Raw genomic sequence first — 21,474 nt, 5'->3', positions numbered from 1 at the left:
TATTGTCTGGTAGACCTTTCCTGAATAGCAAACCCAGCCACCAATTGAATTGATTTCCACTTTCTCACTGAGAAATCTCATCTGCCCATCTGATTTAATCGTAATGTGTTTAATTGATGTTTTTAAGGGAGGGAGGGAATAATTGGGATATGGGATATTGTATGGATTGTTTTTAAATTGTACGCCGCCTCAATTGTCTTCTGACAGAGAGGAGGGGATAAAAATAAAGCTTTTATTATTTATCTATTATTTATTAAATTAAGGGGTCATTCAGACATTATTTATTTATTTATTTATTTATTTATTTATTTATTTTAGTGGAATAATGCAAATAGCCAGCTCATGTGTTCAGATTTGTTATTCATACCATTTTTTTTAAATCATAACCACATCTCTCCATGTTCTATGCTCACCAACCCTGTGCCTCCCCCCTCCCAAGGGTGCCAGTGACCTCTGGGAGAAACTGTCCCCAGCTGGTCTCTCGGGGCAGCAGCAGCGGCAGCAATGTCTCTCACTGCTCCCTGGAACCACCAGCTACCAAAAGACAATGGGAGCAGGGGGGAAACAAGAGAGGGATGGTCCTCCTCTCCTCTCATTGGCGAGAAAAGACGGCATGCAGGGTTAAATCCTGGGTCTATTTGGATCATTATTCACACTGCCGATGATGCGAATCTTTCTCAACCCCCCCCCCCAAAAAAAATAGCTGGTACCAATTATCCCAGGTGAAGTGGGGGTTTTGGCAGCACCCCCCCCCCCCCAAACTGAATTGACTGCATTTGGGAAGAATATGAACAACAAAGATTCAACCTGGATTCATTCCAGTTTATTTTCACAGTGTGAATAACCCCTAAATTAGCTTAAGTTTTCAGTGAAATCAGGCAGGAGGGGAGAACCACATAAGAGCTGAAACAGATGGCCCTGAAAGTCCAGCTCAACGCTGGCTTGGAGGCATGGTGTTTATACACACCACACCCCCAAGTGACCTGGAAGTTGCATCAGTGATTACAGGCCAGCCAGCCGGCTTCCAAGTGTCTGGGGAGCATGACATTCAGATGCCACTCACCCCAGTGCTGGTGAAAAGCTGGCTCTAGAGGTGGAGCGGAGGCTTTTTTCTAGTCCAAATAGGAGCAGACTTTTTTGGCTCCTATTTGGGGCAGAAGCTAGCCAAACTGGGGCCGGGGTGTGTGGTTGCCATGACCTCAATCCGACTCTCTCAGGGGCAGCATCATGCCGCCCCTTTGGGGCCATCTGTTTCGCCTCTAAGTTTAAGTAATTTAGATGGCTCCAACTCAATTGCTTTGATTACATTGTCTTTGCTGTAACTGACAAGAACACTTGCAGATTTTTACAAGCTTAGTTTTTGCATCCAATTATATTTTAAAAATGCTGCTATTAGTTAATAAAATTACCGAACTGTCCAGGAAACCATTCCCATCGGTGTCATACAAGCGAAACATAACTAGGGAGAAATAAATATGAAAAACATTATCTCAGAAAAGTGGATATATATTTTTTATTTGAATCTTGTAATAAGCAATAGACCAGAATATCCTGGTTATTCTCAGAATTAGATAATACTAAACTCAATCATAGGCTTATCATCCTTCCGCACACCACTCCTACTTTAGCATTGTTACAATTACCATTTGAAGCAACCCATCATCTTTCTTGGATCCACAACAGACACAAATATACATTTTAACCTTTGCACTTTCAGCAATATATTAAAAGTCCATAATTAAATAGCATAATTAAATAGTGAATACCCAATTGGTGAACGTTGCCCCATTAGCCATCTTTTTCTCTGAAAAGTTATTACTGCAGTTGCCTACCATATAAGTAGCAGACATATCTATGCATGTGCCTTTTCTATAGAGAATGCACTCTAATCAAGAACAAAACACGTGTCAATATTCTAGTAGGTGAATGAAGTCATCACTAAACAAGCTACAACCAATCCCTAACTCACAGAGTGCTTATGTGACAACTGTGTGTCTCTTATTGCCTAGTTCACATATTTTATCTTCATATTTGTATACACAGACACAATCTGGGCTACATATGGGGGAGAAAAATAACTTACACAAACCCACCTTGGTGTGTTAATAAGGTCATAATTTCCAAATGAATTAAATCCTTCACAATACTGCTGTTTTTCTTGATCACTTTAATATATAAAAATAAAGTACTAGAGACACACAATGGAAAATAAACTCAGCTGAATAAATTATCATCACCCACCAGTGTCAACACCTTTGGAAGATAAACTGTTTATACACCTAGATAATTTATCTCTATATAAAAAGCCACAGATACAAAAACAAACAAAAAAAAAAAAAACAAAAAAACGGGGGGGGGGGGGTCTGATCTCTCAACTTGTAATGAATCTGATTCACCAGCAGACAGAGCCTATTGTCTGCATTTCCACAGCAGAGTTTAATAATAATCTACACTGAATCAAAGTTCTTCAAACCCCTATAAAGATTATTGAGTATAGGCTGGATACAATTAAATACTGATACACTTCTTTAAAACACATAACCATCACAGTTTTTCATGAAAATAAGTTAGCTTCATATACTGTGGGTTGCAGTTGGCTTGGTTCTGTCTACTGAATTTAAAAGGGCAGTTTCCAGTGCTCAAGGAAACTCTACCAGCTAATCCATAAATCACTTACAAATCTGGCTGACCAAACATTTTGTATATCCCAGACATGTTGTCTGGAAATAACAATCCACAAGAAGTATTCAATTATTTAACTGTCTAATGCACTGGGGTCCCAAATGATGGGGTGGAACCCAGGAGGGAGGGATGAGAATTGCTCAAGGGGGGGCGTGAGACTTGAGGACCCTGATCCCTTCTCCTCCTCCTCCTCCTCCTCCCAAACTTTCTTATGTGTAAAATTTACACATGTGTTGAGTTAAAAACTGAATTTACTTAAATAAAACTGTTCTAATTTAAACTGTTAAGGGTAAGAATAAATGAATATGAATATACATGAATATGAAAATAAAAATAGGCATGCTAAAAGGCAAAATATTTTTATTTATATACTATGCTGAGCCGGGAGCACAACACCTGTGTGTAGATATAAAGAGAGCTACAAGGGAAAAAAGTTTAAGAACCACTGGTCTAGTGAGTCAAAGTTAAAAGATTCATATGGGGCTCTGGGGATAATTTCATTCAGCTGTTAAAGATAAATTCATTATCTTATTAAAGATAAGTTGTAGTGTAGTTCATTTATGAATCATTTCATCTTGAATGGAAAAATACTCTATCTGTTGTTAACAGATGACAGAAATTGATTAGCTAAATGGATCTTTAAAACAGTATTTACTCGACTGACATAAAATACGTACATTCTAGTTTATCTTCAGGTCTTCCTCTTTCAAGAAGGGAAAGATAACAAACAATATCTTTCAATTGGATTACATCTGGTACGTGCAAAGTCGAAGGAGTTGTAGGTCGGGATGTAACACTTTTAGTAATTCGCAAACCTGAAATGATAATGACAGTGTGTATATTTGACATCTTATGCAAAGAAGCCACTCTTGTACCTGTAGTATTTGTTGAAACTTATTCTTTTGTATTAAATCAATTAAAAGTACAATACTATACTCATTTATTTATAAGAAATTTAAGTCTCTTTACCACATTCACACCTGACAGCAAACCATGATGTAAAAAATGAAATCTGGCTTAGTGAAGAAATCAATCTCTGCTAACAAGATTTTCAACCAGACACAAATTATAAGCCCTGGTTTATAAATTCTGGTTTCTTCAAAGCTATTTTGTTCTGATATCAGCACTCACAATAATCACTTGTCCCTGCTTGTTTTCCTTACTGACCATCCTGAAACCAGAGCTGACAAAAGAGTGTAAGAGAAACAAACCAGATCTGGGGGAGATGGGTTTCTTTTCTTGGCAATTTTGGCTTAAGCAAACAAATCATGGTTAAGAGAAGCTCAGCTTAATGTGACATATGAATAAACTCACTTCCCACTAAATATATTTATAACTGCACCCTAAATACACATAAATGTTCCATCATTCCGAGACAATTCCAAATATCAGAATAGGGCTTTTCCATAATCCCCAATAAAACTGCCACCTGCAACACTATTCTTCTGTTCTACAAAATTTACTTTTAATAAAAAAAATTTAAACTCACAAAACTGGGATGAAAAGTTTTGATAAATGGAAACCTTTGCTCAATTCTCATTTCAGGACTGCTGTGATAAAAGTGTGACACTACTTTGTTTTGTTTCTACAATTAGTTTTGCAATCATTTCTGTAACATATTTTTACTTTCATGTCACTCTCCTAACTTGTGACTCTACCTTTCTTATTTTTAGTCACCATAAATTTAAATTCATGGTAATTTCCTCCTCCAACAATTTCTCACTAGTTATGAAGCAACAAGTTTTTTGTTAAGTCCTAAAACAGAGGACAAATTATGCAGTTTTGTAAAAACCACTCAAGAATGTCAAACTTGCCATCAAACATCACCATATTTTATCTGGCTTACTTACCTCCTGGAAGAAGTTGAGGCTTAGTCTTTACAGCAGGACTACTATGAGGAGCCTTGCTGCCAAAGGACATAAAGAGATGTTCACAAAACTCTTCTGGTAGATCAGCCTCCAGGAAAGTCTTCATAAATAACTTGAAACCTTCTAAGTCAATTGTCTGTAGAGGCAGACAGGTAATTAACTATGTTTGTATATTACAGGATAAAAAAATAGTATTCTTAACATGTTCATATAAACAGTATCAGGAACATTAAAACAAAATTTTGTTACATGAAATGAAGTCACAGCTCTAATACTAGGTTTTACATATCTTTTGTCCTTAATGCATGTGGCAACATTTTCACGTACCACAGTTCATGCCAACCTGTTCAAAACATGGCCAGATTCACACACTGTAGTTCAATTAGCTTAATGAAAGCATCATTCAAACATAATGACAGAGCTGGAAATGCACAAGTCATATGGATGCTCCATGTGGTAATAAAGAAATTGGCTATTAGGATAGAATTATTTTTATGTGTGTTATATTTTAGTTTTTTTAAAAAATGTCTATCTAGCTATCTACCTGCCTATGTTCTTTCAGTACTTTGAGCAAACAAATTCCCAGACATAAAAGGTTTAATTTCTTGTACAGTCAATTAATAGTATGCAAACTGTCCTTTCTGAAGCATACATCTATATGAATAAGACATCCAGTATGGTGTAGTGGCTGGAGCACTTGACCAGGATTCTGGAGACTAGGGTTCAAATCTTCACTTGGCTATAGAAACCCATTGTGTAACCTTGGGCAGATTACTCTCTCAGTTCTAATCTGTATCACAGAAATAATATAGTTCAACACTGCTTTAACTGTCATGACTCAATGCCATGGAACTCTGATATTCATTGTTTGTTGTGGCACCAAAGCTCTCTGACAAAGGCTAATATCTCAAAAAATATCTCAAAAACTGCAGATCCCAGGATGCCATATCATTGAGCCATGACAGCCAAAGGAGTATTGAACTGTTTTATTTCTACAACACAGATTAGACCTCAGTCTCAGAGGAAGGAAATGGCAAAGGTTTCTTGCCAAGAAAGCCCCATGATATTGGGTCATCATACGTTAGAAACAACTTGCAGGAACACAACAATAACACAATGCATAGAAATATGTCATTTTGGATATAATACTTTAGCTTCTTTTTATTCACAGCCGGACTCTTTGCATGAACTCTGGCAATACTGATATGGATAGAAAAAGTACAGTACTTCTCATTTATATCAACTTCAACATTATCCATCAGAATAACAATTTTAGTAAGATATAGATATGTTTTATAAACACATTTTCAATTGGAAACTACAGGCCCAGACAGGCCAAAATGAATCTGCTTCAGGTCTCTTTAGCGGTATGCTGTTTAAATGACACACACATCTTAAGAGGCCAGAAGTTGCGCCAAAGCTGCACTCCAGTACTTAGGTCTGGAGCGTGGTTTGGCATGGCTTCCAACCTCTTAGGATGCATGTATTATTTAAAGAGCATACCTCCAAAGAGACCTGAAGCAGCTTTATTTTGGCCTGTCTGATCGGGCCCTACAATTTCTGTCAGCCTAGTCAGTAACAACTTTTCATTACTACAAGGGCAAAACCTGTAGAACACTACGTTAGAATACAAAAGCACTGAAACAGATTTGATACAGCTTTTTGTTATGATGACAAGCATCATTGTTATTTATTTATTTACTGCAGAGGGAGGTCACCAATGAAAACCAAAACACAGGGCTGGAGGAAAGGCCACAACTTTATTCAACCAAACAGAACAGGGGTAGGGTTGGCCCCAAAGGATAAGGTCTGGATCTGACATCAATAAACCCCTGGTTGGTTGATGAACCAAATTGCTTTGTCACGGCTAAGCTGCAGGATGGCATAGGGGCAACAAAAACGTCCTCTCAAGACATGCAACCCGTCGATCCATGTTCGCAGTTGAGTCCCTAGTCAGCGGGAGTGAATCGATGTGGCCCCCACAATGGCCACACCGCATGCCCTCAGCACTCCCAGGTCCCAAAGGACTCCTAAGCTATGCAGCCCTGGAAATTGCCCACCAGATCCATGACCTATGCAACTGCCAAGTTGTGACAAAACAGCACCCTGAACCAAGGGAGGGAGGATGGAAGAGCTGAGCAAAAATGGCACCTAGACAGGATGCCATGTGGTCTTATATAGGCCTAACTACCAATCAGGCGCTGGGAAGAGGAGGAGGCACTGCCTACCCGGCCCCTCAGCTGTGCCCGGGAGACCATGGCAGCCATTCCTCCAAAATGGCCAATGGCAGGCCCGCATGGCCCCAGCAAGGCATGTTGGAAGCCTGAGCAGTCTTACCAGGCCTCGGCAGAAGCAGCTCTCCCCCCCCCCCCCGGCAGCAATCAGGCCAGCCCCGGTAAGTTAGGGCGGCCCTGTTTATTTATTTAGATACCATGCTATCAGGAGGATAACAAAGAGGGGGCCATTCTGGTCTCCTTGGGAAGTGAGTTTCAGAGTCTAGGGACAGCCACAGAAAAGGCCCTCTCTTGTGATGGTGATGAGACTGAGAGAAGGGCCTGTCCTGATGATCTCAGAGACAAAATCAGCTCATACAGGGAGATACAGTCTGCCAAATGGCTTGGACCTGAGCCATAAAGGGCTTTATAAGTCATAAACAGCACTTTGAATTGTGTCTGGAAACAAACTGACAGCTAGTGAAGTTGTTTCAAAAGGGGATTGTGGGGTCTCGGGAACCAGCCCTAGTAAACAGCCTGGTTACAGCTCTTTAAACCAGCTCAAGTTTCTGAATATTCTTCAAATGTAGCCGCAAGTAGACTGCATTACAGTAGTCCAAATGGGATATAACTAAGGTATGTACCACCGTACCCATATCCAGCGTCTCAAGGAACAGGCACAATTGGTACACAAGCTTTAAATGTGTTTCACTGCAGAAACCTGTGCCTCCAGGTTCAAAGCTGAATCCAGGAGTACCCCCAACCTGTATCTTCAAGGGGAGTGTAGCCACATCTAATAGGGAGTATCCCTATTCCCTAATCTGCCTTCTGACTGACCAGGAGCACCTCTGTCACCTCTGAATTAAGTTTTAATTTGTCTGCCCCCATCCAATCCATTATTGATGAACTGATGACCAACACTGGTTTAACACCAGCACAGCCTCCTTGGATTGGCACGGAAAGGAGCAGTAAAGTTGAGTGTCATCTATATATTGATGGCACCGCACCCCAAAACTCCTGATGACCTGTCCCAGTTGTTTCATGTATATGTTAAATAGCACAAAGGATAACACAGAACCTGGGGCCCCACAGACCAATGGCCAGGAGTTCAAACGGGAATCTCTCAGCACAACATTCTGGGGTCACCCCTCCAGGAAGAATGGAGGCACTGTAAAACAGTACCTCCAAGTCCCATCCCAGAGAGGCAGACCAGAAGGATACCATGGTTGATGGTATCAAAAGCAGCTGAGCGGTCCAGCAAAATTAACAGGCACACACTCTCCCCCTCCAGTTCGCTGCACAGGTCAACCATCAAGCATGTCTCTCTGTTCCATAGCCAGGCCTGAAACTAGATTGAAATGTATCTAAATAATCCATTTCATCCAGAAACTTCTGGAGCTGGGAAACCATCACACGTTCCAATACCCTGCCCCAAAAAATGGTAGGGTGGATACTGTAAGGTAGGTTGCATACTTTACAACGTTTGGGAAAATATGTTAAGATTTATGTTATGTTAACATGTTAAGATTTGGGGAGTAGATATATTTTATATTATGGAGTAGATATATTTTAAATTATAAACTTTAGTTGGTGAGTAGCAAGCTATAGTTCCCCAATGTGTGGGGTTATTTTATGTTTTCTTGGTTGTTTTAATTAGTAGTAGTTTTGTTCTGTTTTGTTTTGTTTAACATAGTTTAATTTAGTTGTAATGTTAGGTGGGTTAATCCTGTTTGTAGTTTTAGGTGATGAAAAAATTGTTTTGTAATTCTTGCTTTTAAAAACTCAAATAAACTTACATGTACATGTAAAGTCTATCAATTCTGGCCCACAGCCTGGCCTCTCAATACAAAGTATTCCTGTCACTACCTTCATACTGAAAACTGTAACTCTCCTAAAATTCTTCAATCCATATTTAACATCTCATCCCACTCCATTGTTTTGTTTTGCTTTTCCCTAGGCAATGAATCTGCTTTGGGTTTTTGTACAAGCTTTAAAGAAAACATCTCTAGTACTGAAACTATTTTGAAGAAAGGGTTCAGCACCCTGAATAGTTCCTTTAAAAGTTAAAAATAAAACCCAATCAAATGTAATTTGATGCCATTTGATGCACAAACCACCAGCCCAAGTGCTATTAGGTCATTCTTATTACTATCCCAGCTTTGCCCAAATTCACTCCTCAAAGTTTATAGCCTCATTTCCTTCACATGCAAGCAACAGACCTTCATTACACAAGATAATCAGCAACTGGTACATAGAAAGATCTACAGAAAACAAATATGTTAGCCAAAATTGGAGTGGGGTGGTTGTGGTGGACAGGAACAAAATCGTCTTAATCTCTTTCACATTTTCAGGGGTTCAAGGTGAAGGTTTAGTTGAGCTCTTCGGTGAACTGTAGGGATGACAGTTGCCAATAACATCTTCCAAAAGCTAGTGGAAGGGGAGAGGAGCAGTCAGAAAAATAAAATGATGGTCAGTTGCCATCAGAAACTGTCATGTTCTTCATCAAAGCAAAGCATTCCAGGAAATGCAGATTGGCACCCATTAGCCAGATGGAGATTTGCAGAGCACCAGTAATTGGATGGAGGGGGTGAAACTGCCCAGTACATCAAGGAGAATCTCAAGGGCAGCAAAGGACACAACTTCTTTTTCAAGCTAAAAGCCACAAATGAATTGTCAACGCTACCCTTTTGCTATTCTTGCTTATGATCTTTTCTACAATTTATGTATTTTGTAAAGTTTTTCAAATCAGGTAAGTTTGTATCTTCATTTTTAATAACTGTTCTGTATTATTTTTACAAAACTCTTTCTGGTAAGAAAAAAACACATGAATGACATTATTAATGCAGTTTGCCATCAAAATCCAATAGAGCCAGACAAATCAATAGCATTCTTCAAATATCACAGGAAAAAACAAATCATCCAGGTGCTTACTTGTTTAAGAATATCTTGCTTCTGGAGTGCATGCAAAGAAAGAAAATATGGATACATATTATTAATACAGTCATATCATTCTTGCAACATTTTTAACTGAAAGTTCAGTTTCATCATGAAGCAGACTAAAAAGCAAATAAGCACTGGAAGAACATCTCAGTGTTTGTAACTAATGCAATTGCAAAGCCATGGTTCAAGAACAAATTAACAAAATGGGACACCTTTCCTGCCATGTAACAATGTAAAAAAAGTTGCTATTTAATTTCACAAGTTACAAATGGTGCTCCTGTTTTACTTGTCTTAAGGCAAAAACACAGAATTGTTAAGGACTATTAATAAAGTTTGTTCCTATAGTGCAGGGGTAGGCAACCTTTTTGAGCCGGGGGCCGGGTTGTTGTCCCTCAGACAACTGGGGGGCCGAAGCCAAAAAATAAATAATTAAATGATTTTTTTTTTAAAAAAATTAAATATATAAATAAACCAGGACAAATGTAGGACAAAATTTTCAAATGTAAGACACTTTTTTAAAAAAATGGAGGACATGAGAAAAAATTTGCTGATTTTTAAAAAAATGTTAATATAAATGCATATTTCTGAGGCTTCTATAGACAATTGCCCCCCAAAGGCCCCGGCAGCAATCGGCGGTAGGACCGGGCTGGGGCCGGTCCCAAGGCCTCGCCGGGCCGCATCCGGCTCGCGGGCCGCAGGTTGCCTACCCCTGCTATAGTGAGTATGTAGAGTCTTTATTAGATCTGCTGAAATCACACACACAGAGCAAAATTGTTACTGAGCACAAAATAGAAACTATGCACTGAGGGCTCAGTCAAAATCCTTCTCTTCCTTTCCACTTGTTCAGTATTCCCTGATTGCAAATGTGGTGCAATAGCATAATTTTTGTTGTTGTTAACTGCCTTCAAGTAGCCCTTGTCCCATGGTGACCAAGGGCCAGAGAAGATTGGCATGGAAAAGCAGCCCAAGTTGACTCTGGACTCACGCAGGGGCTGAATGGCAATGCAGATCTATTGTTGATGTTCATTCCTCCAATTTCATACCTCCTTCCTCTAAATCCAATCTTGCTTTTTGTATGATGTCCAGCCCTACTTTACCAACTCTACTAGAGGAAAATGTTTTTAGAAGATGAAAAAATACTGAAACCTTTAACCCGTAGAACACAGAGCATTATTTCTTGCAACAAGTGCTATTATTTAAAGTTAAATGATGAAAACAATTACCCCTTCAGGATTGTACTTGGCTAGCACACCATTGCCATGGAATTCTTCCAAAACATCCTTAATTTTCTTTGTAGAATCTGTAAAAACAATAAGAGACAATCATTTTATTTAACTAAACAAGCAGCATTTCCTACAAGATTAATCTGAGATTTTCATCAGAATCCTTGCACTTAATATCAGTTGGAATAAACCTCATGAATGTTCCTCGCCGTTGATATCTCTTCATTCGTTGCCCATTTCTATTAGGATTTAGTAATACATGGGGATGCCATAAATCAGCAGGCAACTTAAAGACACATACACACCCATGCAAGCTTCTTTCCCTTGGGAAAGGCAAAGGCTTCTTTCCCTTGGAAGCCCTTGTGGACTTGGCAGTAATAAAGAAATATAATAAAGAAATATCTTAAAATATTTTAAATATCTTCTTGCTTTAACTTTTACAGCCCAACATTACCAAGCTCCCTCTTATCTTTCAGCCTATATTTCGTTTGAGCAGCCTGCTCAGAATTGTGTTCTAGAAACTCTAGACTTCTCGCAAAATATGCCAAGATTTACAGGGGTTGCAAGCATTGTAAGGATTTAGACTTCCTTGGCTTTTCATCCTTTTTTTCACTTGCTGCTCCACATGCCTGGAATTGCCTGCCTGAATCTGTGGACTGCTCCTTCCCCTCATTTTAAAATCTCCTTGTTTTCAAAGCTTTTGGAATTTTGGTTTAATATTGCTTTATAATCTTGTATATTTTAGCTATGTGTATTTGTCAGTTCACTTTATATTATATTATACTGGGTTTAGGATTTTCACAACTATATTATATAGTTTTATATTTGTACTACTCCTTTCTTTCTGTGTGTTTGTGTGTGTGTGTGTGTGTGTGTGTGTAAGACTGTACAACTCTGGCAAGGCTGCCTGGTTTTTATGATTCTTTACTTGGACTCAATAGTACAATATAAATAACAACAACAGCAATAACCAGCAGCCACTTTGGGTCCCAGTTTTGGGAGAAAAGCAGGATACAAATTAATATAATAAATAAATAATACACTTTCGAAAAGCAGCAAGCACAGTATAGTAATTCAAGAATGAATAAAACTGTGTTGTGATAATATGAGCATCACTCACACTTAAGCTAAAAACCAATTAAATAGTTTTATTTTAGATACACATGCACGCATGCACACACAGTATTTCTAAACTAATCAGTAAACACAGAATTACATTTGCTTTTTTAAAAAAATAGTCTGCATTTAACATGTCTTTGAGACAAATACAAAAACATTCTAGGGCCTACATCCAATGTTGCTGATGGATCCCCTGCAGAACTTATTTCCTCTTCCCCTTGAAATCTTCCACATCACCCAAAGACCTGCTACAAAATTATTCCCAAGAAAATTTGGAGGACAAATGGGATATCCTGCAAGAAGAGATGCTACTAGATCCTGGCTTAGTTGTAAACAGAGAATAAAAGGAATTCATTATTCAAAATAGGTCCATATCATTGTAGTTTTGTGCCCTCAAGTAGTTTCCAGTTTATGGCAACCCTAAGGCAAACCTATCACAGGATTTTCTTGGCAAAAATTTATTCAGAGACTGTTTGCCTTTTCCTTTCTCAGTGCCTTCTAGTCAACTGTTGACTTATAATGACCCCATGAATTTAATAGGGTTTTCTTTTTCTTGATGTTGTGTTCCTTCAAGTCAAGGCAAACATATCAGGGTTTTCTTGGCAAGTTTTGTTTAGAGAGGGATTGGCTTTGCTCTCCTCTTAGGCTGAGAGAATATGACTTGCCCAAGGCCACCCAGTGGGTTTCCATGGCTCCGGGGGGGGTGGGTGGGTGGGGTTGGACCACAGTCTCCAAAGCCACGGTCTTAATGATCAAATCACTGCACAATGCTGGCTCTCACCCTACTGAGGGGAAGGAATAAGGATCCCCTTAAGAATAAAATGCCAATCATGGCTACTGCCTCTGTTCGTTAGGGTAAGAATATGACTTCAGTTCCCACTCATAAAAGAGAATTCCAAAGAAAGCTAAGAGTCAGATTAGTGAAAACAAGTGTTTGGATTTTATTGCTTCCCCTTACACAATGAACAACTGTGTGCAGGGAAGAGTGAGGCATGTCTACTTGACACACACACTCCACCAGTTTTATGCCCTGTGAGCCACAAGGCAGGAGGATTTCAGGTCATATGGAAAACTACATGAATAAAGGAACCTCTCTTCTACAGGTGATTTTCCTCAATGTGGAGAATCCTCTCATCAGAGCCAGCAAGAATGTTCCCCAGTCTCTTCCTCAAGTGATGATTAAATTCTTTGGGAAGAGTTCCAAATTAGTATGCTATCTAATCAGACATCAGGAGTAAAAAAAAAAATTGAGTCAGCCTATAGGCCAGGATGGAAATTTGAAACAACTGCCAGTTGGAAAAGCATGCTCCAGTAACAGGTTCACATACATTTCAGCCTAATACAGACATAATACCTATCTGTCATTGTGAATGCCAGGCCCGTGTACAGCTTCATCTCCTTTCCTTCTTTGCACAAGAGGACAAAATCAGAAATCTCCTTTCAACCTTTGCAACTAAAAGTCATTTGTCATCTCATCAAATGTAGCAAACAGCATTGTCTGGAAACCATTAATTTATTGTCAACCCAGGACTGGATTAGAAGTGATTCTTCCCCTAAAATTCTAGACTCAAAACAAGATTAATTCAGCAGCCAGTTCCAAGATTCAGTAACCATTTCTGCCAAACAGTTTACATGCACAAATTAAGTGAAAAAGTGTGGCTTTGGCCAAAACACATGGGCTAAATGAAGTAGCTTCCAGCCACTTTGGAAGCATGGCGTTTAGACAACACATGCCCCCAAAGCAGCCAGTAGCCGCTCCATCGCCGCCCTCCAGTCCAAAGGACTGGATTAAAAAGGAGCTGTTTTAATCTGGCTCCTGGGTGGCATGGCTTTGGAAGCAGGCTGTGCAGGTCCTACGGTCCTGGCCTGATCATGGACCAGAGCAGCCAGAGGCCGCTCCTTCCTGGCCATCCACTTTGCCCCATAAGGAAACAAGTCTATAAAATAATATTCAGTTTATTAATTTTTTCACTCACCACAGACCCACTCAAAGTCTTCTGGGGCCAGAGGGGATAAAAAAGAGTAGATGGTACATTTTTTATCTATGGTAACTATTCACAATTAAGGAAACCGAACTAACACAAGTTTGTTTAAAGCAATATAAAGTCTATTTTCTCCCCATAACTGTGGTTGTTCAGGAGGAATTTTTAAAAGAAAATTAAAGCTGTTGCACTTGACTGAATAAGTAAATTAATATTGGTTCCTCAAAGAATTTCCAAATGCTTCTTTCAGATACCTTATTATCCTTGAAGATTAACTTCTCAAACACAAAGAAAATAGATACTAAACATTTCCTTGTTACATTAACAGGAAATGACTTCTCAATCCCTTATTCCAAAGCTCTGTGTGCACATAAAAACTCCCACATATGCAAAACCTTCAACATTTAATTAGGCATCAGAGCAATTCTATATGACAATGATGAAGCACAAGGCAAACAGAATGGTCCCTGATATCCATTTTAAGGATGCATAGTGTGGCTCTCCAGATCAACACTAGGACAAAGAACCTTCATTGGTAAGGTCTGTACAATCTATTATTTTATTTCCCTAGCACAGAACTAAAGCCTCCTTGCCCTTTTAAATAATCCAAGCATACATTCTATACAATCAGGTGTCTGAACAGCTACTCATCCCACACTAATACAGGGACCAAACCAGATGAGTACAGGGGCCAGCCGGTGCTTTCCTGGGTCATCTGCTCTGGCCTTGAGATACTTAGGTCCAAAATAAATAGAGAAATATTCTCTTTGACTATATGCTTCCCCTAAAAGCAGATATTTCCAAACAAAACAAAACAATTTGGTAAGTAAAAATACATATTAAAGCTTTATTTTAAAATAATTCAAGCATACTTTTCCCCATCTATACAGGGCAGCCTATAGGCCACTTGAAAAGGCCCTAATAGCATGTGATAGATATGTAGAAACCTAATCTAACATGTCTATGTACACTGGATAGTACATGCTTCCAATATAATCAGTAGCTTTAAAGGAGGCTTTTTTGTTAGGATGCTCAGAGGAAGACTGCTAGCAGAACTGACTTGTCTTCTGTCATGGTAAATAAAGACCAGCAAGGGGCACTGTGGACTTTAATAGGTTTTGGTCAAAAGCAAATAATTTTTGTGGGATTTTTAAGCAAATAAGTATCACAACTGTTATACAGCCTGACATGGAATATTGCTGTAATTTTACTTTGACCACATCCATGTCATTTTTCTTTACCCATATGATCCAAACCCCAGCAGATAACAAGAGCCCACTGTATAAGGGAGACCATTTTACTGCCCAATTGTATATAATGGAACTTGAGTATTCACCAATTTTGGTATCCAGGATGGGTCCTGGAACCAAACCCCAGTGAAGCCAAGCCCTCCCTCCAGTCCATCTGCCTTGGTCCAGGCCTTGGAGGTAGAGAGGAACTGCTGGACCTCTTACCCTTTCCTGCCACCACTCCCTTCTCCTTCTGTGTCATGTCTTTTTAGATTGTAAGCCCGAGGGCAGGGAACCATCTAACTAAAAGATTGCATGTACAGCGCTGTGTAAATTTACAGCGCTTCATAAATAAAGGTTAATAATAATAATAATAATAATAATAATAATAATAATAATGGCTACTAAGGGTAAAGAAGACTGTTAACTGCCAACTTGAAACATGATTTGGGGCTGAAGGACCAGGAGCCCTGGTAGCACAGTGGTTAAATGCCTGTACTGCAGCTACTCACTCACAAACCATAAGTTTGTGAGTTCTATACCAGCGAAAGGGCTCAAGCTCAACTCAGGCTTGCATTCTTTTGAGGTCGCTAAAATGAGTACCCAGACTGTGGGGGCAATTAGCTTACAATTTGTAAACCGCTTAGGGAGTGCTAAAGTGCACTGATAAGCGGTATAGAAATGTACTTGCTACTGCTATTGGTATCCTATGCTATAATGACAGATTACAGAGGTATAAAGTTCCCTTGTTACAAAAATACTGATCCATGTCTGGGATGGTTTTGAGTTATAAAGGCCTATAAATCTCACATTCAAGTTGTCTGAGGGACCATATTCTCCCATGTGAGCCTGCTCATATCTTGAGATCTTCAGAGGAAGTCCTTTTCTCTACCTCACCACTCTCACAGGTGCATTTTGTGGGAACATGAGTGACATGGTCCTTTCAGTGACCACTCCCAAACTACAGACGTCTCCTAGAATGTCATTTGTAATAAGTCTAAAAGTGGAATCGATATCTATAGACATACACAGAATAGGACTAAAGACAACTGAAACTGTTATTTTATTACTACCTATATACCACATCGTATATGATAAAACAATGTAACCTAATGGCATCTGTCCTCTAGTGTATTAAAATGGATTTTAAAAGGCATAAATTATATGTACAATATAGTGGAGTGTCTTTCTCAAGATATGTTCAGCAATAAATCATAACTCAGTCATTAAAGCTCCACTTCCAGTTCCTTTCCTTTCTTGCACACTGGTCATCACTATAGAAGAAAAAGGAAAGCAAAAAATACTCATTTCAAAATAGATAAGATTTAATTGTAAATGCTAAAAAGAAGGAAGTTGGCTTTAAGTATGCTTAGTAATACAGCACTACACCCTCAAATCACCGTAGAATGTGTTGTTATTTTAACAGGTTGTGAAAGTGCTTGTGAAAATTATCACCTCTTTCAGTTCAACTCTACTTGAAACACCACAACACTACAATTTATTTCATATTATACCCAATATGTGGCATCATACCAGCTACTTCAGAGTGCATTAGTCAGCCCTCTATATCCCTGAATTCTGCATCCACAGACTCAACTATCCACAGACAGAAAATATTTTTAGAAATCCATAAAGCAAACCTGGATTTTACCATTTTATACAGTCAGCCCTCCTTATCCACAGATTTTTTATGCACGAATTCAAGCATCCATGACTTGAAAATATTTTTTAAAAGTATAAATTCCAAATAACAACCCTTGACATTCCATTTTATATTAGAGACACCATTTTCATTTTCCATTATATTTAATGGGACTTGAGCATCCACGGATTTTGTTATTCATGGGGGGTGGGGGGTGGGGTGGGGTCCTTGAACCAAACCCCAGCAGATAACAAGGGCCCATTGTATAAAGGAAACCTTTTACTGCCCAATTGTATATAATGAAACTTGAGTATTCACCAATTTCAGTATCCATGGTGGGGCCTGGAACCAAACCCCAGTGAATACTAAGGGCAAAGAATACTGTTAACAGCCAACTTGAAACATGATTTGGGGCTGAAGCATGCAATTGTTTTACTTTGTTAAAATGACTGCTCAAGTACACTACAAGAGAGCTACACAGAATCTGTTCTAAATAGTTTTATATGTATTCCTCTACTCCCCTGCCAATCATCTAACAATACTACTGTATATTCAAATCAAAACAGAGAGCACTGTAGTACATCAAGGACATACATGGAAAAAATTTACTCCTAAGAACAGATTGCTGCAATGGCCTAAATATTTTAGTCCTATCCAGAGAAGCCCACTGAATCCACCAGACATACCTGTGTGTTACTTAGGACTGGATGAGTCTACTTTAGTTGGGACTAGGCAATAGGATGCCAGCTAATATTAGCTGGAAGTTATCATAAAATGAAAAAAAATCCTGCATAAGCCTTAGTATTTTCTCACAGAGGTGTAATACCTGTATTGGTAAAGTTTTCCTGTCCTCAGCAATACAAGATGTCTCACCATGTCAAGCAATTCCATTGAAGGGGGGAAAAGCAACACCAAAAACCAATTTTTTGCTCTTGCATGAGAGCAAAACGATTAGCACTTTTTAGGTCAAAAACTCTACAATTTGTTGTAATTGTATCTCTGTAAAACTACTCTTCCTGCTTCCTCAAGCAAAGCAAACACAGAGAGAACAAGCACAATAAGACAGGGCAGGATTGTTAATCAAAAAGCCACAATCTAGTGCTTTGCTTGTTAAAAAGTCCATGCAGCAACAGTATCTTTTACCAAAAAATTACAGTTATGCAAAAAAAGTACCGTATATTCCGGCGTATAAGACGACCAGGGGTATAAGACGGCCCCCAACTTTACAACTTAAAATAGAGTGTTTGGGATATACTCACCGTATAAGACCACCCTCTCTTCCACAATAAGTCAGAAAGGAACTGAAGGCACACAATAACAGTAGCAGCAGCGGCAGAGGAGAAAGAGGGGGGAGGAGAAAGAAGAAGAAGAATAGGAAAAAGAGGATAAAAAGAAGAGGAGGAGGAGGAGGAGGAGGGAAAGAAGAAGCGGAGGAGGAAGAGGAAGAGGGGAAGAAGAGGAGGAGGAGGAGAAAGAATAAGAGTAAGAGGGAAAGAAAAAGTAGAGGAGGAGGAGGAGAAAAAAAGAGGGGAAGAAGAGGAGGAGGAGGAGAAAGAATAAGAGTAAGAGGGAAAGAAAAAGTAGAGGAGGAGGAGGAGAAAAAAAGAGGGGAAGAAGAGGAGGAGGAGGAGAAAGAATAAGAGTAAGAGGGAAAGAAAAAGTAGAGGAGGAGGAGGAGAAAAAGAAGAGGGGAAGAAGAGGAGGAGGAGGAGAAAGAAAAAGAAGAAGAGGGGAAGAAAAAGAAGAAGGGGAGGAGGAGAAGAAGAAAAAGAAGAGGGGAAGAGGAGGAGAAAGAAGAAGGCCCCAGCTAGTTGGCTGCCTTCCCCCGAGTCAGGGGAGCTGCAAGCTCTCTTTAGGACTCAACCAGCTGGCTTGGCCTTCTGATAATGTTCCTAGAGTTGAAAGAGACCCCAAGGGCCATCCAGTCCAACCCCCTTCTTCTGCCATGCAGGAAATCACGATCAAAGCATCCCTGACAGATGGCCATCCAGCCTCTGCTTAAAGACCTCCAAAGAAGGAGACTCCACTACACTCCAAGGAAAGAGTGTGTGTTCCACTTTTGAAATAACAGCATACACAACATTATTTTACCTGCTTCGTACAATTCCTCCCGCCCTTCCTCTTGGTGCATCTACAATGTAGAATTAATGCAGTTTGCTGCCACTTTAAGAGCCGCTGCTCCATCCTATTGGAATCCTAGGATTTGTAGTTTTATAAGGTCTTTTGCCTTCTCTGCCCATAGAATGCCGGGGGGGGGGGGGGGCCTGCTGCTCCAAACTACAAATCCCAGGGATTTTGTATGGATGGAGCCATGGCAGTTCAAGTGGCTCCTATTGGAATCCTAGGATTTGTAGTTTTATAAAACTTTAAAAAACTACAAATCCTAGGATTCCAATAGGATGGAGCCACGACAATTAAAGTGGATGGCGCATTCTATATCTACAGTGTAGATACGCCATGAGAGGCATGTGAGATAGATAGATAGATAGATAGATAGATAGATAGATAGATAGCAAGCAAGCATCCAGCCAGACTCCTAAGGAGCAGCAGCCTGGCTGGTTTCTCTGTGTGGGAAGAGTTGTTGTTTTTCTTTTTCTCTCCAGTTAGCCAAAGAAAAGAAACAAAGGTCCAAAACACAGGGCAGCAATAGTCCAGTTTGAGACCACTTTAACTGCCCTGGCCCAGTGCTAGAGAATCCTGGGAACTGGAGTTTATTGTGGCACCAGAGCTCTCTGACAGAGAAGGCTCAATCTCTCACAAAACTACATTTCCCAGAATTCCCTAGCACTGAGCCAGAGCAGTTAAAGCAGTCTCAGATTGGATTATTGCTGCAGTGTGTTTTTGCCTGGCAACAAAAAGTGGGTCCTTCCTTCCCAACTGACTCTGGAGCTCTTTCTTTCCTCCAACAAGGCTCCATCCTACACAAGGGAAAGGAAGAGGAGAAGGAGAGGCAGAGCGCGGGAAACCCTCTGCTCCTTCTCTTGGAAAGGACTGAGCCTCAGGAGGGAAGGTAGAAAGACCTCCTGCCGCCCCTCCCCAGAGAGGAATGCCACCGCCCGGGAAAAGGAGGACAGGAGGGGGAGGGAGGGGAAGGAGCAAGGAAGGAAGGAAGAGAAGAATAGGAAGAAAAAGGGAAGGAAGGGAGAGAAGGAAGAAGGGGGGAAAGAAAGGGAGGGAGGGAGTGAGGGAGGGAAGGAAGGAAGTGGTGGAGAAAGAGAGAAACCTAGGAAGGGAAGGGAAGGAAGAAGGGAGGAAAGGAAAGGTAGGAAGGGAAGGGGAGGGTGAAGGAAGGAAAGAAGGAAATGAAAGAAGAAAGGGGAGGAAGGAAAGGGAAGGGACGCACCGTGCGGCTCCTTTGCCTTCAGGAGAAGGCTTTGCAGCTGCGGGCTTTCTTTAGGACCCAGCCGGCAGGCTTGGCTTTTTTTTTCCGGCACACAAGACGACCCCCGACTTTGGGGAAGATTTTCCTGGGCTAAAAAGTCGTCTTGTATGCCGGAAAATACGGTATTGTAAATGAAAAAAGGGTTTTTTAAAAAACAGTCTCTTCAAAATATGCAGAATTGCTCTTGTCATCTCACTGAGCAGAGAAGGAAAAATCAAGTATGAAATGTTAATGTTAATTTCTGAATTAGACTAAATGTTTTTAAGTGCCATTAAATACAATGCTTTAGTAACTAGAATTACCAGAAACAATCCTATATTCCAGTATCTTTGGCTGAATTTGACTTTTTAAATCAATAAATCCCTCTTCTCTACCCATACCAACGTACATTAATAGAGACAAATTTCAGCCTCATCTGCACTGCAGAAATAAATAAAGTAGTTTGGCACCACTTTAACCATGGCCGAATGCTATACAATTCTAGGAAATGTAGTTTTGAGAGATATTTAGCATTCTCTGTCAGAGAGCTCTGCTGCCACAATGAACTACAAATCCCAGGATTCCATAACACTGAGCCATGGCAGTTAAAGCAATGTCAAACTGCATTATATCTCTAGAATCAAAGAATCATAGAGTTGGAAGAGACCACAAGGGCCATCTAGTCCAACCCCCTACCATGAAGGAAATCCAGACCAAAGCATCCCTGACAGATGGCCAGCCTCTATTTAAAGACCTCCAAGGAAGGAGACTCCACTACTCTCCGAGGGAGTTTGTTCCACTGTCGAACAGCCCTCACTGTCAGGAAGTTCCTCCTAATTTTGAGGTGGAATCTCTTCTCCTGTATCTTGTATCCATTGCTCTGGGTCCTGTTCTCTGGAGCAGCAGAAAACAAGCTTGCTCCCTCCTCAATATGACATCCCTTCAAATATTTAAACAGGGTTATCATATCACCTCTTAACCTTCTCTTCTCCAGGCTAAACATCCCCAGCTCCCTAAGTTGTTCCTCATAGGGCATGGTTTCCAGACCCTTCACCATTTTAGTCACCCTCCTTTGGACACACTCCAGTTTCTCAACATCCTTTTAAAATTGTGGTGCCCAGAACTGAACAGAATAATCCAGGTGGGGCCTGACCAGAGCAGAATAGAGTGGCACTATTACTTCCCTTGATCTAGACACTATACTTCTATTGATGT

General features: G+C 40.0%; 1 protein-coding gene across 4 annotated transcripts in view; it reads right to left on the bottom strand.

Moving 5' to 3' along the window:
* DGKB (diacylglycerol kinase beta) overlaps window positions 1-21,474 on the bottom strand; it is a 306,824-nt gene that overhangs the window by 232,893 nt on the left and 52,457 nt on the right. For all 4 annotated transcript variants that reach the window (XM_089533137.1, XM_089533138.1, XM_089533135.1 and 1 more), the window contains exons 3-7: window positions 10,927-11,003; window positions 9,695-9,715; window positions 4,533-4,686; window positions 3,360-3,497; window positions 1,410-1,459 (exon numbers count right to left, since the gene is read on the bottom strand). In XM_089533137.1, the coding sequence (XP_089389263.1) occupies window positions 1,410-1,459; window positions 3,360-3,497; window positions 4,533-4,686; window positions 9,695-9,715; window positions 10,927-11,003 (440 nt within the window). The remainder of the gene's footprint in view (window positions 1-1,409; window positions 1,460-3,359; window positions 3,498-4,532; window positions 4,687-9,694; window positions 9,716-10,926; window positions 11,004-21,474) is intronic.

The sequence above is a fragment of the Sceloporus occidentalis genome, unplaced genomic scaffold, assembly GCF_023333645.1.
Source record: "Sceloporus occidentalis isolate IW3139 unplaced genomic scaffold, rSceOcc1.0.p SCAF_7, whole genome shotgun sequence".
In the NCBI taxonomy this organism is placed as follows: Eukaryota; Metazoa; Chordata; class Lepidosauria; order Squamata; family Phrynosomatidae; genus Sceloporus; species Sceloporus occidentalis.
This window is presented reverse-complemented; position numbering and strand designations above follow the sequence as displayed.